Source organism: Triticum urartu, chromosome 2A (genome assembly GCF_056163025.1).
Source record: "Triticum urartu cultivar PI428250 chromosome 2A, HENAU_Tu73, whole genome shotgun sequence".
Lineage (NCBI taxonomy): Eukaryota > Viridiplantae > Streptophyta > Magnoliopsida > Poales > Poaceae > Triticum > Triticum urartu.
The window spans coordinates 69322934-69348202 of NC_141874.1; the positions used below are offsets into that span (position 1 = coordinate 69322934).

General features: G+C 47.8%; 2 protein-coding genes and 1 pseudogene across 2 annotated transcripts; all 3 read right to left on the reverse strand.

The window, feature by feature from the left end:
* Positions 1-15852: 15852 nt before the first annotated feature.
* Positions 15853-16551, reverse strand: LOC125540987 (heat shock 70 kDa protein BIP5-like). Its single transcript, XM_087540878.1, has 2 exons — positions 16454-16551; positions 15853-16267 (listed from the first exon to the last, which is right to left on the reverse strand). Exons 1-2 carry the CDS (start codon positions 16549-16551, stop codon positions 15853-15855), a joined length of 513 nt encoding a protein of 170 aa, XP_087397004.1.
* On the reverse strand, positions 16265-19215 carry LOC147983822 (heat shock 70 kDa protein BIP5-like). Its single transcript, XM_087540879.1, has 4 exons — positions 19146-19215; positions 17083-18788; positions 16696-16769; positions 16265-16604 (listed from the first exon to the last, which is right to left on the reverse strand). The coding sequence occupies exons 1-2, from the start codon at positions 19213-19215 to the stop codon at positions 17470-17472; spliced, it is 1389 nt and encodes a 462-aa protein (XP_087397005.1). The 3' UTR covers positions 16265-16604; positions 16696-16769; positions 17083-17469.
* A 3978-nt stretch (positions 19216-23193) lies between these two features.
* Positions 23194-24836, reverse strand: LOC147983823 (uncharacterized; annotated as a pseudogene).
* Positions 24837-25269: the final 433 nt, after the last annotated feature.

Here is a 25269-nt window from a genome sequence, read left to right on the forward strand (position 1 = left end):
TTGTCACAAGTGACACCGTAATCCTTTAAAGTTTGTCTCATCCATAAGAGTTGTGCACAACAACTACCGGCTGCCACATACTCCGCTTCGATGGACGAGAGAGACACACAACTTTGCTTTTTGGAAGACCAACTTACCAAAGAGCAACCAAGGAATTGGCACCCTCCGGAAGTGGACTTCCTATCCACTGTATCTCCCGCCCAATCGAAATCTGAGTACCCTACAAGCTTGAAGTTTGATCCTCTTGGGTACCATAAGCCAAAGTTTGGGGTATGAGCCAAATATCGAAAGATTCGTTTGACCACCACATAGTGACTTTCCTTAGGTGCGGCTTGAAACCGTGCACAAATTCCCACACTCAACATGATGTCCGGTCTAGATGCACAAAGGTAAAGCAAGGATCCAATCATGGAATGATATACCTTTTGATCCACCACTTTACCATTGGGATCTAAGTCAAGTTGGCACTTGGTGGGCATTGGAGTGGAAGCCGGCTTGACGTCACTTAGCTTGAATCTCTTGAGCATGTCTTGAGTGTATTTGGATTGATTGATGAAATTTCCTTCTCTTCTTTGCTTCACTTTGAACCCTAGAAAGAACTTCAACTCTCCCATGGAGGACATCTCGAACTTTGAGGTCATGAGAGCGGCAAATTCCTCATTGAAAGCTTTGTTAGGAGAACCAAAGATAATATCATCAACATATAATTGGCACACAAACAACTCCCCTTTAACCTTCTTAGTAAAAAGAGTGGGGTCGATTAGCCCAACTTCAAAACCATGGTCTTGTAACAACTCGGTAAGGTGGTCATACCACGCACGTGGGGCTTGTTTAAGGCCATAGAGTGCCTTATCGAGTTGATACACATGATCGGGAAAGTAGGGATCCTCGAACCCGGGGGGGTTGCTTGACATAAACCAATTCATTAATGGGACCATTAAGAAAAGCACTCTTCACATCCATTTGTTGTAACTTAAAGTTATGATGAGAAGCATAGGCAATCAACATGCGAATAGATTCAAGACGAGCAACGGGAGCAAAGGTTTCACCGTAGTCGATACCCTCGACTTGGGAGTAGCCTTGTGCTACCAAACGAGCCTTGTTGCGAATGATAATCCCATGGGCATCTTGCTTGTTCTTAAATATCCACTTGGTTCCGATGACATTGTGGTTCCCCGTCGGTCTTGGCACCAATCTCCACACTTTGTTGCGCTTGAACTTGTTGAGTTCTTCATGCATGGCATTGAGCCAATCCGGATCTTCTAGCGCCTCATAGACCTTGTGGGGTTCCACACAAGAGACAAACGCGTGATGCTCACAATAATTTGCTAATTGTCTACGAGTGCTTACCCCCTTTCTTAAGCTTCCAAGCACATTCGTCATGAGATGATCCTTGGTGGAGAGCTTGGAAGCAACCTTGGCGGCACGACGCTCTAATTCCTCCTCGGCGGTGAGTTGAGGAGCGGTTACTTGATCATCTTGAGCGCCGTCATGAACTTGTTCTTGATCTTGAACTTGCTCGGGGGAGAGAACTTGACCTTGGGCATCACTTGGTGTGTCAACACCGTCTTGAGTATGATCTTGCCCTTGGTCTTGTTCATGAGGTTGAGGGCCTTCACTTTGTTCTTCGGAAACGTGTGGGCCTTGGGTTGGTGATGGCTCTACTTGAGTGGAGCATTGTCCTTCTCCTTCGGCCACAAGGGGTTCCTCAATGGGTAGGATGAAACCAACACCCATTCTTCTTATGGCTTGAGGAGGAATTTCATCATCTACATCACAAGTGCCACTTTGCTCCACTTGGGAGCCGTTATTCTCATCAAACTCCACGTTACACGTCTCCTCAATAAGTCACATGGATTTATTGAGGACACGGTAAGCATGAGAGTTTGTAGCATAACCAACAAATATGCCCTCATAAGCTCTAGCCTCAAATTTAGACAACCGAACACCTTTCTTGAGAATGAAACACTTACACCCGAATACCCGGAAGTACTTGAGGTTGGGCTTGTTACCGGTGAGTATCTCATATGGGGTCTTGTTCAACCCCTTGCGGAGGTAGAGCCGATTGGATGCATGACACGCGGTGTTGATGGCTTCGGCCCAAAAGTTGTATGGAGACTTGAACTCCGCCATCATGGTCCTTGCCGCATCCATCAACGTCCGGTTCTTCCTCTCCGCAACACCATTTTGTTGAGGGGTGTATGGTGCGGAATATTGATGCTTGATTCCCTCATCACTAAGGAATTCATCCAAGGTGTAGTTCTTGAACTCGGTGCCGTTGTCACTTCTTATTGTCAAGATCTTTGCATTGTGTTGACGTTGTGCTTCATTTGCAAAGTCAATGACAGTTTGTTGGGTCTCGCTCTTCCTCTTGAAGAAATACACCCATGTGTACCTTGAGTAGTCATCCACAATCACCAAGCAATACATCCTACCTCCAAGACTATGGAAGGATGGGGGCCCAAAGAGATCCATGAGAAGGAGCTCCAAGGGCCTCTTTGCATAAATGATAGTCGTGGGAGGGTGAGCCTTCTCATGTAGCTTTCCTTCGATACAGGCACTGCAAGCACGATCTTTAACAAAGCTAACATTCGTTAGTCCACGGACATGGTCCCCCTTGATAAGACTTTGCAAAGATCTCATATTGACATGGGCTAAACGGCGATGCCAAAGCCATCCCACATCAACTTTAGCCATTAGGCATGTCGCGGTCTTAGTGGGTCTCTCCGAAAAGTTAATCACATATAGACCATTCTCGACATGCCCAACAAAAGCTACTTTAAGAGTCTTGCTCCACAAGAGGGCCACGGTATCGATATCAAAGAAAGTGGCAAAGCCCGTGATTGCAAGTTGACGAACGGAAAGTAAATTGTATGTAAGGGACTCAACAAGCATGACCTTCTCGATCGTGAGATCATGAGAGATGACCACTTTGCCAAGTCCCAACACCTTAGAGGATGAGGCGTCACCCCACTCGACATTGGTGGGCATAGATGTAACTTTGTGCACGTCCACCACCAAGCCCTTGCTTCCGGTCATATGATTTGTAGCTCCGCTATTGAGCAACCATGATCCACCACCGGAAGCAAACACCTACAAGAGGTCAATGCTTGGTTTTAGGTACCCATTTTGTAATGGGTCCTTTGATGTTAGTAACAAGGGTCTTAGGGACCCAAATAGACCATTCAATGTACTCATGAAGCGAACCAACAAATTTGGCATAAACATGCCCATCACTAGCACGACATAACACATAAGAAGGATTAAAATCGCCGGCTTTGTTGGGAGGGATGACATTGCCCTTCTTGACATTGTTCTTCTTCTTCTCCTCGGGGGCACTCTCTCCCTCCCTCACAAAGGTTTGCATGAGGGGAGGAGGTCGTTTGGTCTTGTCATTCTTCTTCTTGTTCTGGGAGTCGGGCACGTACCCAACCCCTTCCTTGGCCACACCTCCCTTTTGGTTGATTAAGAGATCGTTGAGGTTCTTCTTGCCTTGTATGCAAGTCGCAAGACCTCTCTCAAGTTGCTCCTTCAACTTAGCATTTTCCTCAACAAGATGTATATGCTTACAACACGGGTTAGTAGCATTTGCATTATCAATTAAAACCATATGAGGAAATGTTGCTTTCTCCTTAGTTAGCTTCACTTGGAGTTGATCATGAGACTCCTTGAGACTAGCGTGAATACCCTTCAAGGCCTTGTGGGCCTTGTCAAGTATATCAAACTCCTCTTTGAGTCTAGCAAGATCAACCCCGAGTTTGGCCTTCTCGGAATTTAGCACATGAGAAACAATGAGGGCATGATCATAATCTTTCTTTAACTTAGCATGATCAACGTTGTGTGACTCCTCAAGAGCCAAACGAAGACCACGCTCTTCCTCAAGAGCATTGGAAAGATCCGAAATCTCATCGGCATAGTCATGACTATAACCTTCCATCTTAGAGATGGTGTTTCGTGAGCCTCGATCATGTCATTGGCCTCACCAAGTTGTTCCAAGAGAGCAACAAAGTGCTTCTTGGATTTTCCCTTGAGTTTGCCCATAAAAGCCTCAAACTCGTTAGCCTCCACATTAGCTCCCTCAAGTTCATTAATGCTATCCGTTTGGGAAGCATGATTAATGATGGTAGTTTTGATGTTGGAGGTTACCTTGTTGGTGGCTTTAGCCATGAGGCACTTGGCGGTGATGCTCTCGTTGGGTGAGTCGAAGAGAGACACCCGTAACGTTGTTGCAATGGCAACGGAGGCCATGGCAACCGACTCATCATCTTCATCATCGTCATCATCCTCATTGTACTCTTCTTGCACAACCAAAGCCTTGGGAGGAGTCTTCTTGGTGAAGTTGTTCTTGTTGGGGAACGACTTGGCCTTGTCCTTTAGGATGAGTTTGCCACCATTTTCTTCCCTCTTCTCATACGGGCATTCTGCAACGAAATGACTCACGTTGTCGCAATTGTAGCATGTTCTTACACGTTGCTTGCCCCTTGTGCCACTCGAGTTGTTTTTGCTAAAGTTGGGCCTCGAGTTTTTCTTGCTCCAAAATTGCCTTGAAGCAAGTGCCATGTGTTCATGATATGCATACTTCGTATCTTCGGGGTTGCTCTCCTCTTCTTCCTCTTCTTTTTCTTCCACAGTGAGCTTGGCCTTCAATGCAAGGTTAGGCTTCTTTGCCCGTTGAGAACGGAGCACCGCATTGTCGGCGGTCTTGTCCAAAATGTTCATGGCCACAAACTCATCCAACACTTCGCTTGAGGTCAAAGTGTGGAAGTCCGGTCTTTGACGAACGACGGAGGACATGGCCATGTGGTAGGGCATCATTGCCTTGAGGAATTTGCGCTTGATCCAATTGTCATCCGTGTCCTTGCTCCCGTGATCTCGTAGTGAGACCGCGAGTTTGGTTACTCTCCGATAAAGCTCTCGAGGTTCTTCATCTTCCTTCATTGCAAACTCATCGGCCTCATCTTGTACCACTTCATAGTTGGAGCGTTGAATGCTTGCGCTTCCCCGGTAGAGAGACACGACACAATGCCATGCATCTTTGGCCAAGGCGAAGGGACGAAGATGAGGTAGGTCTTCGGGTGGAATTGCATCTTCAATGATGAAGAGAGCATTCTCATTGAATTGATTGTCCGCGGCTTCTCGAGGAGTGAAGTTGCTTGGATCATGCGGATAGAAACCTTGTTCAATGATTCTCCAAAGGTTAGTGTTCAAATGATTTAAATGACATTTAAAGCGGTAAACCCAAGAATCAAAGTCCTCATTTTTCACAATCTTAGGGGGAGGACCGGCATGATTCAAATGAGTGGAAGGAACCGGTCCACCATAAACAAGTGGTGGTTCCACATGAGCAAAGATGCCGGTGCCATTTTTACCACTAGAAGAAGGAGCCTTTTCACTACTAGCTTCCCCCTTGTCGGGGATAGCATCCGTCACCTTGTTGGCGGAATCACCCACTTTCAACGGTGCGGTGGATAGTTTAAGCCCCTCAAGAAATTTAGTAAACATGCTTTCAACTTCGGTCGTCATGGAGGTTTTCAATGTCTCCTAGGCCACATTGAACTCCTCACGAGAGACCGAAATTCCCCCATCTCCCGTAGACGAGATCGGATTCACACCGGAGTGTTCCTCCACACCGTCTACAGTATCAACCATACTCTTTGGACGGTAAAGTCCTTAATAAAGAGACGAGGCTCTAATACCAATTGAAAGGATCGATGTGGTTGACTAGAGGGAGGGGGGTTAATAGGCAACTACCAATTTTTAGCTTTTCTTTACCGAATTAAACTTTGCATCAAAGTAGGTTGTCTAGATGTGCAACTAGGTGAGCAACCTATATGATGCAATAACAACAAGCATACAGGCAGGCAAGGGTAGAAACAATAAAGAGCTTGCACAAGTAAAGGTAAGAGATAACCAAGAGTGGATCCGGTGGAGACGAGGATGTGTTACCGAAGTTCCTTCCTTTGAGGGGAAGTACGTCTCCGTTGGAGCGGTGTGGAGGCACAATGCTCCCCAAGAAGCCACTAGGGCCACCGTATTCTCCTCACGCCCTCACACAATGCGAGATGCCGTGATTCCACTATTGGCGCCCTTGAAGGCGGCGACCAAACCTTTACAAAAAAGGTTGGGGCAATCTCCACAACTTAATCGGAGGCTCCCAACAAGACCACGAAGCTTCACCACAATGGAATATGGCTCCGAGGTGACCTCAACTGTCTAGGGTGCTCAAACACCCAAGAGTAACAAGATCCGCTAGGGATGAGTGGGGGAATCGAAAATCCCTTGGTGGAAGTGTAGATCGGGGCCTTCTCAACCACTCCCGAGCAAATCAACAAATTTGATTGGCTAGAGAGATAGATCGGGCGGAAATGAAGCTTGGAGTATTTAATGGAGCTTGAGCAATAAATGGAGCTTGGGGGAGGAAGAGGTGGGTGAGAAGGAGGAAGGGGACTCCCTTTTATAGTGGGGGCAACAATCCAGTTGTCCCCCACCAACCAGCCCCGCACAGGGCGGTACTACTGCTGAGAGGGTGCGGTACTACCGCCAGGCAACGGTACTGCCGCGCCAACCAGCGGTACTGCCGCGCTGAGGAGACTTAGTAGGGAATGGACCCAAATGCGGTACTACCACGGTGGTAGGGCGGTACTACCGCTCCTGGAACGGTACTACCGCCACTACAACCGTGACTAGTGCCGAAAAACCCAACACGAGAAAAAGACCTCTCGAATCGAGGCGGTAGGAACCAAACTACCCAGCGGTACTACGGCAATGGGGTCAAGGGCGGTAGTACCGCTGTGGAGCGGTACTGCCGCTTGTGACCCTTCGGTCGTAGTACCGCAGGTAGTGCGGTACTACCGCTGGGGCGCGCGCGAGAGAGAAGGGATCTCTCAAATAAGCTGAGGACCAGCGGAGGTGCCAGGCCCCCAGCGGTACTACTGCTGTGGAGCCACATCGGTACTACCGCTGTGAAGCGGTACTGCCGCTTGTGGCTTCTCAGCGGTACTACCGCTGGGTGCACGGTACTGCCGCTTAGACCTAGAAAGAACAAGGAAGGGAGGAGAGATCTCTTCAATGGACAGGAAAAGCTCGGAGGGTGAGAAGCTGATGTGTACGTGATGATTCCACCCAAGCAAAACCCCAGCGGACCCCCTCTTGATAGTACGGTGCCCTCTACGCAACTAGTCCACCTAGTAAGAAACGAAAGAGCTACACCGTCTTGAAATACACTCCGAGGGGAAGAAAGCGTCTCATGCCAGGGGAGAATCTGAGAATAATTCAACGCACAAGATTAGTCCGCAAACATGTTGTCATCAATCACCAAAACTACCTTGAGAGAGATATGCTGTAACACGGAATATTGATGCTTGATTCCCTCATCACTAAGAAACTCATCCAAGGTGTAGTTCTTGAACTCGGTGTCGTTGTCACTTCTTATTGTCAAGATCTTTGCATTGTATTGATGTTGTGCTTCATTTGCAAAGTCAATGACAGTTTGTTGGATCTCGCTCTTCCTCTTGAAGAAATACACCCACGTGTACCTTGAGTAGTCATCCACAATCACCAAGCAATACTTCCTACCTCCAAGACTATCGAAGGATGGAGGCCCAAAGAGATCCATGTGAAGGAGCTCCAAAGGCCTCTTTGAATAAATGATAGTCGTGGGAGGGTGAGCCTTCTCATGTAGCCTTCCTTCGATACAAGCACTGCAAGCACGATCTTTAGCAAAACTAACATTCGTTAGTCCACGGACATGGTCCCCCTTGAGGAGACTTTGCAAAGATCTCATATTGATGTGGGCTAAACGGCGATGCCAAAGCCATTCCACATCATCTTTAGCCATTAGGCACGTCGCGGTCTTAGTGGGTCGCTCCAAAAAGTTAATCACATATAGACCGTTCTCGACATGCCCAACAAAGGCTACTTTAAGAGTCTCGCTCCACAAGAGGGCCACGATATTGATATCAAAGAAAGTGGCAAAGCCCATGATTGCAAGTTGACGAACGGAAAGTAAATTGTATGAAAGGGACTCACCAAGCATTACCTTCTCGATCGTGAGATCATGAGAGATGACCACCTTGCCAAGTCCCAATACCTTAGAAGATGAGGCGTCACCCCACTCGACATTGGTGGGCATAGATGGAACCTTGTGCATGTCCACCACCAAGTCCTTGCTTCCGGTCATATGATTTGTAGCTCCGCTATCGAGCAACCATGATCCCCCACCGGAAGCAAACACCTGCAAGAGATCAATGCTTGGTTTTAGGTACCCATTTTGTAATGGGTCCTTTGATGTTAGTAACAAGGGTCTTTGGAACCCAAATAGACCATTCAATGTATTCATGAAGAGAACCAACAAATTTGGCATAAATATGCCCATCACTAGCACGGCATAACACATAAGAAGGATTAAAATCGCCGGCTTTGTTGGGAGGGGTGGCATTGCCCTTCTTGACATTGCCACCCTTTGCATTGTTCTTCTTATTCTCCTTGGAGGCACTCTCTCCCTCCTTCACAAAGGTTTCCATGAGAGGAGGAGGTCGTTTGGTCTTGTCATTCTTCTTCTTGTTCTTGGAGTCGAGCACGTACCCAACCCCTTCCTTGGCCACAACTCCCTTTTGGTTGATCAAGAGATCGTTGAGGTTCTTCTTGCCTTGTATGCAAGTCGCAATACCTCTCTCAAGTTGCCCCTTTAGCTTAGCGTTCTCCTCAACGAGATGCACATGCTCACAACATGGGTTAGTAGTATTTGCATTATCAATTAACATCATACGAGGGAAAGTGGCTTTTTCCTTGGTTAGCTTTACATGAAGTTGATCATGAGACTCTTTTCGGCTAGCATGAGCACCCTTCAAGACCTTGTGAGCCTTGTCAAGTAGATCAAACTCCTCTTTGAGTCTAGCAAAATCAACCTCAAGTTCGGCCTTCTCGGAGTTTAGCACATGAGAAACAATGAGGACATGATCATAATCTTTCTTTAACTTAGCATGATCAACGTTGTGTGACTCCTCAAGAGCCAAACGAAGACCACACTCTTCCTCAAGAGAATTGGAAAGATCCAAAATCTCATTGGCATAGTCACGACTATGCCCTTCCATCTTAGTGATGGTGTTTTCGTGAGCCTCGATCATGTCATTGGCTTCACCAAGTTGTTCCAAGAGAGCCACAAAGTGCTTCTTGGATTTTCCCTTGAGTTTTCCCATAAAGGCCTCAAACTCATTACCCTCCACATTAGCTTCCTCAAGTTCATTAATGCTATCCGTCGGAGAAGGATGATTAATGATGTTAGTTTTGATGTTGGAGGTTACCTTGTTGGTGGCTTTAGCCATGAGGCACTTGGCGGTGATGCTCTCATTGGGTGAGTCAAAGAGAGACACCCGTGGAGTCGTCGCAATGGCAACGGAGGCCACAGCAACTGACTCATCACTTTCATCATCGTCATCATCCTCAGTGTACTCTTCTTGTACCACCAATGCCTTGGGAGGAGTCCTCTTGGTGAAGTTGCTCTTGTTGGGGAACGACTTGGCCTTGTCCTTTCGGATGAGCTTGCCACCATTGTCTTCCCTCTTCTCATACGGGCACTCCGCAACAAAATGACTCACATTGCCACAATTGTAGCAAGTCCTTACACGTTGCTTGCTCTTCGTGCCACTTGAGTTGTTTTTGCTAAATTTTGGCCTCGAGTTTTTCTTGCTCTAAAATTGCCTTGAAGCAAGTGCCATGTGTTCATGATACGCATACTTCGTATCTTCGGGGTTGCTCTCCTCTTCTTCCTCTTCTTCTTCTTCAACGGTGAGCTTGGCCTTCAATGCAAGGTTAGACTTCTTTGCCCTTTGAGAACGAAGCACCGCATTGTCGGCGGTCTTGTCCAAAATTTTCATGGCCACAAACTCATCCAACACTTCGCTTGAGGTCAAAGTGTGGAAGTCCGATCTTTGACGAACGACGGAGGACATGGCCTTGTGATAGGGCATCATTGCCTTGAGGAATTTGCGGTTGATCCAATTGTCATCCGTGTCCTTGCTCCCGTGATCTCGTAGTGAGACCGCGAGTTTGGTTACTCTCCGATAAAGCTCACGAGGTTCTTCATCTTCTTTCATTGCAAACTCATCGGCCTCATCTTGCACCACTTCATAGTTGGAGCGTTGAATGCTTGCGCTTCCCTGGTAGAGAGAGACAACACAATGCCATGCATCTTTGGCCAAGGTGAAGGGACGAAGATGAGGTAGGTCTTCGGGTGGAATTGCATCTTCAATGATGAAGAGAGCATTCTCATTGAATTGATTGTCCGCGGCTTCTCGAGGAGTGAAGTTGCTCGGATCATGCGGATAGAAACCTTCTTCAATGATTCTCCAAAGGTTAGTGTTCACATGATTTAAATGACATTTAAAGCGGTAAACCCAAGAATCAAAGTCCTCATTTTTCACAATCTTAGGGGGAGGACCGGCATGATTCAAATGAGTGGAAGGAACCGGTCCACCATAAACAAGTGGTGGTTCCACATGAGCAAAGATGCCGGTGCCATTTTTACCACTAGAAGAAGGAGCCTTTTCACTACTAGCTTCCCCCTTGTCGGGGATAGCATCTGTCACCTTGTCGGTGGGGTCACCCACTTTCAACGGTGCGGTGGATAGTTTAAACCCCTCAAGAAATTTAGTAAACATGCTTTCAACTTCGGTCGTCATGGAGGTTTTCAATGTCTCCAAGGCCACATTGAACTCCTCACGAGAGACCGAGGTTCCCCCATTTCCCGTAGACGAGGTCGGATTCACACCGGAGTGTTCCTCCACACCGTCTACGATATCAACCATACTCTTTGGACGGTAAAGTCCTTAATAAAGAGACGAGGCTCTGATACCAATTGAAAGGATCAATATGGTTGACTAGAGGGGGGTGAATAGGCAACTAATAATTTTTAGCTTTTCTTTAACAATTTAAACTTTGCATCAAAGTAGGTTGTCTAGATATGCAACTAGGTGAGCAACTTATATGATGCAACAAGGATAGGAACACAAGCAAGCAAGATATATGAAACAAATAAGCTTGCACAAATAAAGGCACGAGATAACTAAGAGTGGAGACGGTGGAGACGAGGATGTATTGCCGAAATTCCTTCCCTTTGAGAGGAAGTACGTCTCCGTTGGAGCGGTGTGGAGGCACAATGCTCCCCAAGAAGCCACTAGGGCCACCGTATTCTCTTCACGCCCTCACACAATGCGAGATGCCGTGATTCCACTATTGGTGCCCTTGGAGGCGGTGACCAAACCTTTACAAACTAGGTTGGGGCAATCTTCACAACTCAATTGGAGGCTCCCAATGACACCACGAAGTTTCACCACAATGGACTATGGCTTCGCGGTGACCTCAACCGTCTAGGATGCTCAAACACCCAAGAGTAACAAGATCCGCAAGGGATTAGTGGGGGGAATCAAATATCTCTTGGTGGAAGTGTAGATCGAGGCCTTCTCAACCACTCCCGAGCAAATCAACAAGTTTGGTCGGCTAGGGAGTGTGATCGGGAGAAAATGGAGCTTAGAGCAATAATGGAGCTTAGGGGTGGAAGAGGTGAGTCAACAGGGAAGAAGGGGACCCCTTATATAGTGTGGGCAAAGGATCCAACCGTTACCCACCAACCAGTCCGCGGCCAGCGGTACTACCGCAAGGCCGCGCGGTACTACAGCTTGCAACCAAGCGGTACTACCGCACGGCTGTGCGGTACTACCGTACCGACCCACGGTACTGCCGCAACCCCAGCGACAGAAAAGATAAACAGACGCGCAGGAGCTAGGGGCGGTACTTCCGCACGCGCGGTACTACCGCGCCCCCCATGCGGTACTACCGCAAGGCAAAAAACCCCAGCCAGGGGGAAGGGAACTTCCATGCCTACTTCCACAAAGAAATGGAAGTAGCAAAAACCCGACACAGTAGTACCGCCGAGGGGCGGTACTACTGCCTGACTGCATAGCGCGGTACTACCGCTCGGCGAAAACGGTACTATCGCGGTAGGTGCGGATGTAAAAAATTACATCCGCCCCTACTGCCGCAAAGGGGCGGCACTAGCCTGGTGGGAAGCGGTAGTGCGGCTCCAGGGGAGCGGTACTACCGTGGGCACCTGCGGTACTACCGCGCCACATGGCGGTACTACCTCGGATGCCTACGGTATTACCGTTTTCCTGGGAGCAGTACTACCGCGACCAACCACAGCAGCCAGACAAGGGAGGCAAGAAAACGGAGGAAGCTCCAAGGAAAAAGGAGGGGACAAGAAGGAGACGTGTACGTGATGATTCCACCCAAACCTTTCCAACGCGGACCCCCTCTTAATAGTACGGCTTTCCTACGACTCAAATCCACCAAAAAGAAACGTAGAAAAGACGCCGTCTTCATCAGTCTTCGAGGGGCACCCAATCGTCTCGTGCCTAGCAATGAAGTGTCTGGAATACTCAAGGCACACGATTAGTCCGCAAATGCGTTGTCATCAATCACCAAAACATTTAGGGATAAATATGCCCTTACACCTTTTATCTAAAAAAAACTTAAGGTGCAATTTTATTTCTATTTTTTGTCTATTTTCAAACAAAATACAACAAAAAGCCATTCTGACCGGGGCAACTGCTGCTAGCCTTCTACTCCCTCATTTCCGGTTTATAGGGCTCAATTCAAAAATCTCACGAACCAAAATAGATGGTGAGTGGTGGAATACTTTTTGTAATTTGCAAAAACACTCAATTAATGTTCTTGTTTTCTTCAAATATTTATGTTACCAATGTATTAATTGTAATGCATGCATGCATAATGTACATGCATTGATCAATTTTCTCTTAATACTTGCATGCAATTATTTAATGCATCTTGGATCTGAACTTGTGATAGAGAACAACCAAACTAAGCCTTGTAAAATGGAAAAACTAAAATTTTGAAATAAGCTCTATAAGCCAGAAAGGAGAGAATACTAAGTGGAGAGTAGTGCCAAGTGCTGGAGGAAGAAGAAAGAGACGGGGGAAGTCGGAGCGGAGGGGACTGGTCCCGGTAAGTGCGGCGGAGTAAGTGAAAAACGGAGCAAAAGTGGTTGGCGGGTCCCGGTCACTTTCCTCACATATTATAATACGGGCAGTTTCATAGGCACAATACATCTGATATACAAGACGTGGGCCAGCACTAACACGGATCGCGGAGTGAACAGCCGGTCTAGGATCTGTCGGTACATGATGAAACCGCGCAATATGACTTCGCAGACATATCATGTACTCGAATAGTTTTCCGTGGTTTGTCTTGGCTTTATCATGTACTCCCTCCGTTTCTAAATATTTGTCTTTCTAGATATTTTAACAAATGACTACATACGGAGCAAAATGAGTGAATCTACACTGTAAAATATGTCTATATACATCCGTATGTGATAACCATTTGAAATCACTAAAAAGACAAATATTTTGGAACGGAGGGAGTATCCGTTAAGTGCCCGTGGGAGACAGAAACATATATCTATGAATAAATAATGGCATATAGCATCTCATAATAATGTTCATTGTTTTATTTTAATATAGCTGAATTATCACTCTTGCCAAGTGGTTCGATCACCACGTAATAATGGAGTAATATATTCTTCATCATTGTTTTTAGGTACAGGTGTTGTCGTGAACCTGCTTTGAGAGAATATAAGATTGTTAGGCTTTTCAATTGTAAATAAACTTAGCATGCTTTTTTTTGTCAAGCGACTCCGGGCCGGCAAACCTGTGTTTATGCATCGTAGGCTCATAGCCCCGCTACACGAGCATTTTGTCCTGCTATCATGCCTAAGGGTGTGTTTGGTTTCTATCACCAAGTGGAACGGCACGGGTTGGTTCCGTCCCCAGAACCCATTCCTGCGTTTGGATCGTCAATGGAACATGAACCACTCAATTTCAGGGAATGGCATATTCCCTGTTTATGCCGTTCCTAGCGGTCTCTCAAAATCGAGCGGACCACGCGGAACCGCCGGCTCTCACGACCCCCGCTATACAGACCAATGGAGTCGCGGGGCAACCGCAGCAGCAAGAAGCCGCCGCCACCACGGGGCATGCAGCACGCGCTGCCGGGGGCGTCGCATCCAGCCCGCCGTCGCACTTGAGAACGCGTCGCCGGGAGTCGCAGTCATGCGGCATCGGGTGCATCGCACCCAGCCGGGCGCCGCGCTTGAGCACGCGCCGCTGGGAGCCGCGGTCGTGCGACGTCAGAAACCGCTCGCTGCGGGGGGCGTCGCATCCAGCCGGCCGACGTGGCGGTGTGCATGGACGCGGGATCCGCCCAGCGTCGGCGTGAGGGACAGGATGGATGGGGTGGGAGGAAGCCCGAGGCGAGCTCCAGCATCCCGACGTCCTCCTCTTCAGCTAGTATGGTCGTCGTGCTTTGGTGGTTGGTGCTTGCTCAAGATAGTGTTGGCGTTGTAGGCAGCAGCACGTTCAAATAAACTGCGCAGTTGCTAGTTCAGACTTTCAGATTTTCCAGATTCGCTGAAACTTTGGCGTTCTGTCCTAGAAACCATTCCATCCCATCTCATTCTCTTCTATCTAAACACCAAGATGGAATCATTCCATTCCTTAGGAATGGAACGGTTCCATGACATTCCACTTGGTTCTGGAAGCAAACACACCCTAACTAAAGAGCAACATATGTTTCATAAGAGGTTTTGAATCATCACGTCAAAAGAATGACCTTACGGGAGAGGATACCTTCGCCTTTAAATTCATGATGTGTCTCCTCTCCTGCAACTACCATGGGGGTAATTAAACCCAACACAAATTTCACTTTGCACCGTAAAAGAGCTAACACTGGGTGTTGTTGTTGGGTGCGTCTAAATGTCGCCTACTAACATGCGACTCGCCTCCAGTGTTCTATACGGGGCAGCCCCAGCAGCATGAGGCCTTGAGGTGTGTGTTGTTCCAGTGCACAAGCCTCACGTTCGCTTTCGCTCAAAAACAAATGAGCAACACATTAAGTCACAATAAAAAAGTTACATTTTTTATCTAAGAAAAACTTAAGGGACAATATTATTTCTATTTTTATGTCTTTTTTCAAACAAAATGCAACACAGATGCTCACATGTTATTTCTATACTTGTAGAAATGCCATTCTGACGAGGCGCAACTGCTGCGAGCCTTTTACCAAGTGGAGAGTAGTGCCAAGTGTGAGAGCACAATGTTTTTATTGCATAGTAATTTTAATCTCCTAGGTCTACTGATCCATTCTGACGAACGAACAAGTGATTACAAATCTACTTTTGATCAATGAAATGCATGCATGTCTACCGTTTTATCGCGTTGACCCTTTTATCTAGAAGATCGGGTATAATATTTTTCAGTTGTAACGCGTTGACCCTTTTATTGAAAAAAGAGAGTATGAGACATGGCAACCAATTGCAATCATGATTAAACTATAATAATAAAATAAAAACAATAACTTTAGAAACACTATTTAATGCCTCTATCATGTAAAACTGACATTGTGATTGTTATGTGGCTATGTGTGGGGTATTTAGCTAGTACTACCTCTAAATGATGAATTGATTAATTAATCGATTAATGCTAACCATGGTTATTTTCAGGGCCATTGCCATCCAACGACCTAAAGCTCATCCTCGTAGTCATCGAGGCCATCTCCCAACCTTGTCTGCATGGCCGAGATGACCGGGTCGCACACGCCCTGCAACGGAGAAGAATTCTATGAGACAAGGTCTCACGCGAGACCCATCCTGATGGATGACACGTGGCATTCACAAATCACAAAGCATCCCACACCCCCACTTAAAATCAGGGGGAGAGAAATTAGATGCTTTGTGATTTGTAAATGCCACTTGTCATCCATCAGGACGGGTCTCACCTGCTAACCGTGAGACCTGGTCTTATATATTTTTTTCCCCTGCAACTCACTGAGCTTCTTCTCATAGTGCCCCTCCTCGGCGTTGTCAGTGTTTCCATCGAGCCACTTGCTCACCGCCATCACCTCACCCTCCACCTCCCCCCTCTTCTTCTCCTCCAGCTCCATGTCACCAGTAGCGACAAGGGTCTCCTTGATGCTGTGCACGTAGGCCTCCAACCTAGCTTTGCCGTTCCTAGCGAACTCGTCCATTTCACGCATCATAGCGTCGAACTCTTCCTGACTAAACCGACGATGATGAGAACCATAGCTGGTCTTGGCCGTCTTGCCGGAGGCCTTGTCCGTCGCCTCGGCGTGGATCGTGCCCGCCTCGTCCACCTCGAGGGTCACCTCGATTTCTCGCCTTCCCCAGTTCCATATACTGCGCCCATCATGATTCATGAATGATTCGCGTTACAAATTGACAATATGTATGTATGTGTGATCTCGGAGTAGCTAGGATGTAGGAGGGTGTTAATAGCTAGCTAACCTTGCAGGTGCGATTTAAGAGAGGTCAAGCTGGCAGAGGAGTCTGTTATCCTTGACCTCAGTTCGGTCGCCCTCATACACCTTGATTGTCATGGTGCTCCGCTTGTCCCAGTACGTGGTGATGACATGCGTCCCCTTTGCCGGGTAGCCGGCGTCCCTCCGGATCAGCTTCACCATGGCCCCGTCGGCGGCTTCGATGCCGATAGCGGGCTGCGGCACGTCAACTATCCCTGCTTATATTTTTTCTTATCAATCGAGAGTCTTAACTGCATCTTCATAAAAATCTTGTCAAGGTGAGGGAGGCAGAACAAGTAACTGTACCAAAAAACATCTTGTCGTCGCAGGGCCGGTCCATACATATTCGGGGACCTGGGGCGGGATGACAAAATGGGGCCCTTGTATACAAATAAAAATTCAGAATATATTGTATGTCCAAAGCAATTTAGTAAATACAAGCATAGATTGATGGACTTTGAACTAAAACCGCAAGGGAGGTGAAAAAAAACACTATTTCTCCTAGCACTTCTGGAAGAAAAGTCGTCAACAACCACATCAGTATTTATTTCATCCAAATTTTCTTTCTCAATGCATAAAGTAGCAATAATATACTGTTTTTCTTTCACTTTCTTTTCTCACTGATAAACATTTTTCAGAAGACATATCACCAAAAAAATTACAGAAAAACAGTCAATACAAGGAGAAAAGCACCTGAATATAGGCATATGGCTTGATGCCGAATTGTCGACGTAGCTTCCCAGATCTGCAAGGCTACAACACTCATTCCCCGTCTGCCCTTCTAATCCCTGGATCCAATGAAGCTTTTTGTTTTGTTTTTGCGCATGGATCCAATGAAGCTTTGAAGAACAGGCCAATAGAGTAAGAACTAGGAAGAGAAGAATTGAAGATGTCAGATGGATCAATCAGAGGCGGAGTGCCGGGCTATTTAACACTGAATCAAAAGAGTACTTGATTAGGGGAAGGAGGTAGACGTACCATCTCTGATGCGGTGATGCCTCAAGCATCTGCAATCAGATGTGGAACGTTGAGGATGCAAAGAGAGATGATTGGGGAGAGGAATAGTATCGTTGGTCTCCATTAATGGATGCACGGAGCGGCGCCTCGAATTTGGAACTGCACCGGAGCGGCGGCACTGTTCTTTGGGATTGGAGAATTTGGGGAGGAGCCTAGGGGGCGAGGAAACTGGAGACGAGACCGAAGGAGATCGATGGAGCGCTGCAGCACCATAGCTAAACTAGCTATCGATTCTTTCAGCCTGTGAGTGCTAGCTACTTGATGGGCTTGGGCCTTACTGTATAATATACTACTATGTGGGTTGGGGCCCCTGCCTCCGAGAGGCCCAGGGCGGTCACCCCGTTGCCCCGGCCTATGGGCCGGCCCTGTGTCGTCGTCGTCATGGTGTCCGGTCAGATAGCTCCCCTGTACTGCGGCCCCGTAGGCGACGGCCTCGTCAGGGTTGATCCCGTCGACGTTGACGGGCTCCTTGCCGTCGAAGTAGTCCTTGACAAGCTGCCGCACCATGGGGATCCTGCTGCTGCCGCCCATGAGGATGACATCGTCGATGTCTCCCTTCTCCAGCTCGGCGTCCTCCAAGGCCTTGTTCAACGGAGCCATCGTCTTCAAGAAGAGGTCTTGGTTGAGCTCCTCGAACAGCACCCTGGTGAGCGTCTCCGATAGGTCGACGCCATCCAACACCGCCTTGAGCTCCACGAGCACATGGTGTTGGTCGCTCAGCGCCCGTTTGGCGCGCTCGCACTCCCGCAGCAGCCTGTGCATCGCGCGGTCGTCGCCGGTGACGTCCCGGCCGTGCTTCCGCTGGATCAGCTCGACGAAGTAGCCCGCGATTCGCCGGTCGAAGTCGTCACCGCCGAGGTGGGCGTCGCTGCGGCTCGCCATGGTCTCGAACACGCCTTGGTCGAGGGTGAGCACGGCGACGTCGAGCGTGCTGCCGCCGAGGTCGAACACGAGGATGTTCCTCGCGTCGCCCCTATGCTTGTCGAGGCCGTAGGCGATGGCGGCGGTGACGGGCTCCCTTACCAAGCGGAGGACGTCGAGGCCGGCGAGGATGCCGGCCTCCTTGGTAGCGTACAGCTGCGCGTCGGTGTAGTGGGCGGGCAGGGTGAGCACCGCCCGCGTGACCTTCCTGCCCAGGTGGGCCGCCGCCCTGTCCATCATGTCTGCGAACACCGCGGCAGTGATCTCCACGGGCCTGAGCAACCGCACGTCGTCCTCGCCCACCTCCACCCGGACGTACGGCATCCCGTCCCGGTCGACGACGGCGTACGGCAAGGTCTCCACGTCCCGCTGCAGGTCGGCGTCGCTGAACCGCCGTCCCAGGAGGCGGGGAGGGGGGTGGGGGGCGCGAAAGACAAATAGTCTATGATAAGCAACTGCTGCTGAAGAGGAAATTTATAATAAGTGTAGCTAGGTCTCGTTGACTGAGACTTAATCAGCCTCAGTCGAATGATATAGTATATAAAAAGAAAAAGAAAAAACTGAAGAAAAGAATGTACAATTCTTTATGCAAGATCTAAGGGATATAGTATCGACTAAGACATAACGAAGTCTTAATCGGCGGAGACTTAGTAAAACTGATTTATAATGTGTACAGTCCAATAGTACAATCAACGGCTGACCAACTACCACTTAGAGAGAAAATTATAGTGCCATCATCAAAAACTTCCCAATTAGTTATATCAAACCACACAAGAAAAAACCCCAGTTTGACTCATTGTACATCAGTGTTGATGTACAGGCAACGCTCTTCAGATTTAGGCTGTGTGTCACGGCGGGGGCAGCTGGTTGAGAAGAACCACACCACATTGTTAGACTGAACGAGTCATCCGCTGCCTAAATACTTCAGCTAGTCATGTGCTGCCGCTGCTCTACTCTCTCTCTCTCTCTCTCTGTACTCTTCTTATATACTTGTAACCCCTTTGTGGATGAATACAATGAGTTCGCAGGCTATTCTAGTGACTGCATGCACACTATATATAATTTACACACATGAGCTGAGAAGCACGTGCCTGAAGATGGGTTAGTTCGTTGCTGCACTGTGCGTGAAGATGGATTAAGCCGAGCTGCAGCCAGCAGGGGCCACTGCTACCTAGTAGTAATGAAATAAAATCGTTTGGGCTGGGGGGGGGGGGCACGGCCCCCTCAGGTCATAACATAGCTCCGCCGTTGCCTGGCGGCCTCGCCGACGAGCCTTTGTCCGTCGTCGGTGAAGGCGACCCACGCGGGGGTGACGCGGTTGCCCTGGTCGTCGGGGACGATCTCGATGGAGCCGTCCCGGTGTACGGTGGCAATGCACGAGTGTGTCGCGCCGAGTGCGATGCCGAGCACCTCATCGCTAGTCTCGCCGGACCGGCGCCTGCTCTCTGTGACAAGGAAGCTCGATGCCGTGAGGGGTAGGAGGAGGAACCAGAGGACGAGCAGTGCCTCCACAGCACGACGAGCCATGGACTTGGCCCATATCGATTTGGAGGACAGCTTTTTTTGAAAAGGGGTGCTTTATTACTTAAAAGATTTAAGCATTACACCCGACCTCTGCATAATTAAGATGCGCACAGCCAAATAAGATCCTCTCACATAAAATAAAAATAAAGAGGCGAATTACAACGAAACATGTAGAGTTCGTATAATGCCTAATGTGGAGGGGGGCCATTCCTTAGATCATGCTGCCACCCATGTTGGGTAAAAGTATCCCTCGCCGTAGCCTCCAATCGTGTACACACCTCCGTAAACAAGTCTCGATTCTCCACGCGTTGTAAAGAGGACCATAAACGAAGAGTCCCGGTACATCTGTAGATAACCTGCAACAGAGAAGTACTTTTACCGTTAAAAACCTTATCATTTCTACATAGCCAAAGCGACCAAATAACGACAAGCGCTCCCACCCTGAGAAGAGTTCTAAACCTGTGATCAATCCCATGTAACCAGTTGCCAAATACATTAGCAACACTACATGGAGGATACAAGCCAGAAGCTATTTGGATGACTGACCATATAGAACGAGCCAATTTGCATTGGAAGAATAAATGTTTTATTGTCTCCCCATGGTGACAAAATACACACTGCGGGCTTCCATGCCAATTCCTCTTAATAAGGTTATCTTTAGTAAGAATAACTCCGCGACGAAGATACCATGCAAAGATTTTATTCTTAAGAGGTATCTTCATCTTCCAGATCTTCTTGTTATTAACAACTGGCACATCGGACTGGATTAACGCTCTATACATAGAATCCACTGAGAATTGTCCATTTCCATGGAGGTTCCATCGGAATACATCAGACCCATGTGACAATTGCACCGTGGACAACCGTTGGAGCAGGATATTCCACGAATGGAGTCTAGGTCCAATTAAGTCTCTTCTGAACGTCACATTTGGCGGAAATGATTCCATTACCGTGGCGATAGTATCACCTTTGTGGCGCACAATACTGTATAGAGCCGGATATTGTTCCCGGAGTGTGGCATTTCCTAGCCACTTGTCCTCCCAGAATCTAATTTCCGAGCCGTCCTTAATCGAGAAGGATCCATAGCAGAAGAAATATTTCTTCGTAGCCATTAGACCTGCCCAAAGGTGTGAATCCTCAGGCTTTCAATATACTTGGGATATCGCCTTGGAACCCACATATTTCCTCCTTAGGAGGGTTTGCCATACACCATCTTCCATTAGTAATTTAAACAACCATTTGGCGAGGAGGGCCCTATTCATAACGTCAAGGTCATGAATGCCCAACCCGCCTTGGTCTTTGGGACGGCAAACCACACTCCATTTAGCCAGTCGATATTTCTTTCTCTCGCTATCTCCTTGCCAAAAAAATCTTGATCGGAAGTAATCCAATCTATGTAAAACTCCTTTCGGTAACTGGAAGAAGGAAATCATATATAGTACCATATTACTAAGTACTGAATTTATGAGGACCAATCTTCCACCCAGAGACAGCAGTTTACCTTTCCAACTGCTAAGTCTTTTTTGCAGTCTCTCCTCAACGTGTTTCCATTCAACATTTGTGAGTCTCCGATAATGAATCGGTATCCCCAAATATGTGATCGGAAACTGACCCAACCCGCATCCGAATAGTTCAGCGTACAGGTGGGCCTCGTCTTGAGCCTCGCCGAAGCAAAACCATTCACTTTTATGAAAATTGATCTTTAGACCCGAGAGTTGCTCGAATGCTGATAAAATCAGTTTCAGATTTCTTGCTTTCTCGAGGTCATGATCCATGAAGAGAATCGTATCATCAGCATATTGAAGTATAGAGAGACCACCATCAACTAGATGATTTACTACCCCATCAATTTGGCCATTAACCTTGGCACGCTCAATCATGACCGCTAGCATATCCGCCACTATATTGAATAGCATGGGCGATATCGAGTCACCCTGTCGCAATCCCTTCTTCATTTGGAAATAGTGTCCAACGTCATCATTGACCTTAATGGCAACACTACCTCCAGAAACGAAGCTATGGATCATCGCGCGCCACTCTGCAGAAAATCCTTTCATTCTGAGAGTCTGTTGAAGAAAAGGCCACTTGACTTTGTCATAAGCCTTTTCAAAGTCTATTTTGAGTACCACGCCATTTAACTTTTTCCGATGTAATTCATGGACTGTTTCATGAAGGATAACAACTCCATCTAGGATGTGTCTGCCTTGCATAAAAGTTGTCTGTGAAGGCCGAACCACATGTTCAGCAACCGAATTCAGCCTAATAGTCGCAACCTTCGTGAATATTTTAAAACTAACATTAAGGAGGCAAATAGGTCTATATTGTTGTATCCTTTCAGCCTCACTAACCTTAGGTAATAAAATAATTTCACCGAAGTTTAAGCGAAACAATTCTAGTTGGCCAGCATGTAGGTCGGTAAACAAAAGTAGGAGATTCGGTTTGATGACTTCCCAGAATTTCTGATAGAAATTAGCGGGAAAACCATCCGGACCCGGGGCTTTGTTATGCTCCATTAGGAAAACCGCCTTTCTAACTTCCTCCTCGGAGTATGGGGCTGTTAGAAGGTTCTTTTCCTCATCAGAGACCTGAGGGATGTCATCTGTTCTGGTCTCATCCATCGAGAAGTTTCCTTCCTCTGGGGCTCCGAACAGATTTTTATAATAATTAGTGATATAAGATTTAAGTTGCTCATGGCCCTCAATCACTCCCTCATCCTGTTGTAGGGAATGAATAATTTTCTTCCCGTGTCTGCCATTGGCGACTCCATGGAAATATCTAGTATTCGAATCACCTTTCAGGATAAATTGAGAGTTAGAATGTTGGTAGCATTTGAGTTCCTCTTCATGCAGCATGTTAGCTATCTGTGCATTCGAATGATTCTTGATCTCGATTTCATACCCAGATAGAGGTCTAACCTATGCTAAAGCTTCTAATTCATTAATGATAGATGAAAGACGAAGCTTCTCCTTTTTGAGGATACCCACCGTATGCCTGGCCCAACCACCAAGGAATTTACGTAATGCACGCATTTTGTTATTCCATCTGTGTATTGGGGTAGGTCCGACGACTGGTTTCTCCCACACCTCCTTGACCATGTCATGGAAGCCATCCCGAACCCAAGTTCGAACTTGAACTTGCGTCTATGTTGTGGTCGTGGCAACCTAGTAGTTAGAAGAATGGGTGCGTGGTCTGATATAGCCTCGATACGAGGTAGAGCACGAACAGAAACCAGAGGAAATATTGATTCCAGTCGGTATCCATTAAAACACGATCTAGTTTCTCATATGTCGGTTCCGGAAGACTGTTCGCCCACGTGAATTGTCTTCCAATCATAGAAACCTCTCACAAATCTAGAATGTCGATGATAGCATTGAAAAGGAAAGGCCAATGATTATCGAACCTACCGCGGCTTTTCTCATTTGGAAATCGAAGCAAGTTGAAATCCCCACCTATAAGAATGGGATAGGGATTATCTTTCGCTAGATTAACCAATTCACGAAGAAAATCGGCCTTGAACTCATCCTGGGCTGCCCCATACACGGCGACGAGGGTCCATGTGAAGTTGTCGGCCTTGCTGCGAATATGGAGTTTAACGTGAAACTCACCATTCGAACTAGCCAAAACATCCATAGTTCCTGTATTTACGCCAAGTAAAATGCCCCCAGAACGACCTCTAGACGGTCGCGAAACCCAAGTAAAGTCTATCCCGCCAGAAAGACGGTTAAGCAGACTTACTGAGAAATCACGTCTCCCTGTTACAGAGATAGCCAAAAAATCAAAATTGTATTCCCTATTACATTCTGCAATGAATAAATGTTTAGCCAAGTCACGAAGACCTCTGCTATTAAAAAACATTCCATTCATGAGGAAACAATGGGAGATTTAGAACACTTTGCCCTCTTATGGGACTTACTATCTTTTTTCGAACGTGCGGTCTTTGATTTACGTCCGGATGCTGTAAGCTCAATCAATGAACTAAGCCCGGGTCATCTAGACCCATGTCCGAAACCGCCCCTACTAAATGAGAGAGTAGCTGACCATCTGATGTGGCATGCAGCTCCTCCTCATCAGTACGGGATACATAAGACTTGCTAGAAACACGTGGAGTAACTTTTAATCGATCATATTCCAAATGTTTCAAACCGTTAGTCGAAATAGAAATCTCCTTCTATTCTTTCCAATACTAACACCCACATTATTCAACTTAGAAATGATGGTGGTATTGGAAAAGGCTAAAAAGGATTTGGATGACGACATAATACCTCGATTGTCAAGGTTGTGTGCTGCTTTACGCCGCATAGCCTTGGCTAAGGAGTCCTCATCTGTGTCCATAGAACCATCTTCGGCAACCGTATGCCGACAATTTCGGCGTGTAGGAGTCAACCCCAATTGTGGTCGTGGCGCCGACTCTACTGCCGAAGAGGGGATGATGGTGAAGTAGCAACCCCCTCCCCGAGAGTCTCAACCGCCGGCTCTAGCGACGAGGCCGCCGTTAGAAGCGTGTTAGGGACCGGTGTTACCTCGGGCGATGGTTGTTGCGAGTGCGTGGCTGCCGACGGAGGGGATGATGGTGGTGTAGAAATCCCCTCTCCAACAGCAAGCATCGAAGACGTGAATGTTAGTGTTGTAGAGGTCGGTGTAGAAGAGGTCGTTATCGTCGATGATGAAGCGGCTCTGCACGGCTCCACCAGCTCCTGAACAGGGACGGTCGGGTCGGGGACGCAGCCTCCCAGGACCGGACCTTCCAAACCAACTGTCGTGTCCGCCACCTGGACGCTTGTCGGCTGGACGGGTGCAACCTGCATGCTGCCCAGGTGCTCGGTTGGCTGGAGCGGCATCAGCCCGAGCGCATGCATGTGGGACGGCTGGGTGTTTCCCATCTGCTCGGTCGACTGGAATGGCACCGGACGCAGTGCATGCATATGAGAAGGTTGGACATGCACATCCTTTGTATTACCCATCAGCTTGTACTGCATGGTTGGCATCCGTCCAGTTGCATGTATGTGTGTTCGATCCTTCGTGTCCTCTCGCGGCCGAGACGCCATTGGGTAGCCCGACCACAAGGCCTTCATACGCCGACGTAGATAAGCCCATGTAAAATCATGCAACATGGTCCCACCCCTTGACTCAACAGGATTTTGAATCGGCGCCGATCGATCGCGTCTCCGTTAATCCCGCTGATCTGGGCGGGGTCGCTACTGGGCGTGGCGGAGACACCGCAACAGCCACGAAGGAGCGGACTACACCGGCAGCAGGAGTTGAAGACGTCGTTGGCAGGGGGACGTTGACGATGAGGTCGCTGTCGACTTGGACGAAACTAGCGGCCGAGACGCCATTGGGTAGCCCGACCACAAGGCCTTCATACGCCAACGTAGATAGGCCCATGTAAAATCATGCAATATGGGTCCACCCGTTGAC

Excerpts from the sequence above, each read along its gene's own strand:
- LOC125540987 (XM_087540878.1), bottom strand. The coding sequence starts at position 16,551 with ATGGTGAAGCTGATCCGGAGGGACGCCGGCTACCCGGCAAAGGGGACG. Across the intron at positions 16,268-16,453 it reads AGCACCATGACAATCAAGGT|TATATGGAACTGGGGAAGGC; the intron begins GTATGAGGGCGA and ends TGATGGGCGCAG.
- LOC147983822 (XM_087540879.1), bottom strand. The coding sequence starts at position 19,215 with ATGTGGTGTGGTTCTTCTCAACCAGCTGCCCCCGCCGTGACACACAGC. Across the intron at positions 18,789-19,145 it reads AAATCTGAAGAGCGTTGCCT|CAGCAGTTGCTTATCATAGA; the intron begins GTACATCAACAC and ends TTTCCTCTTCAG.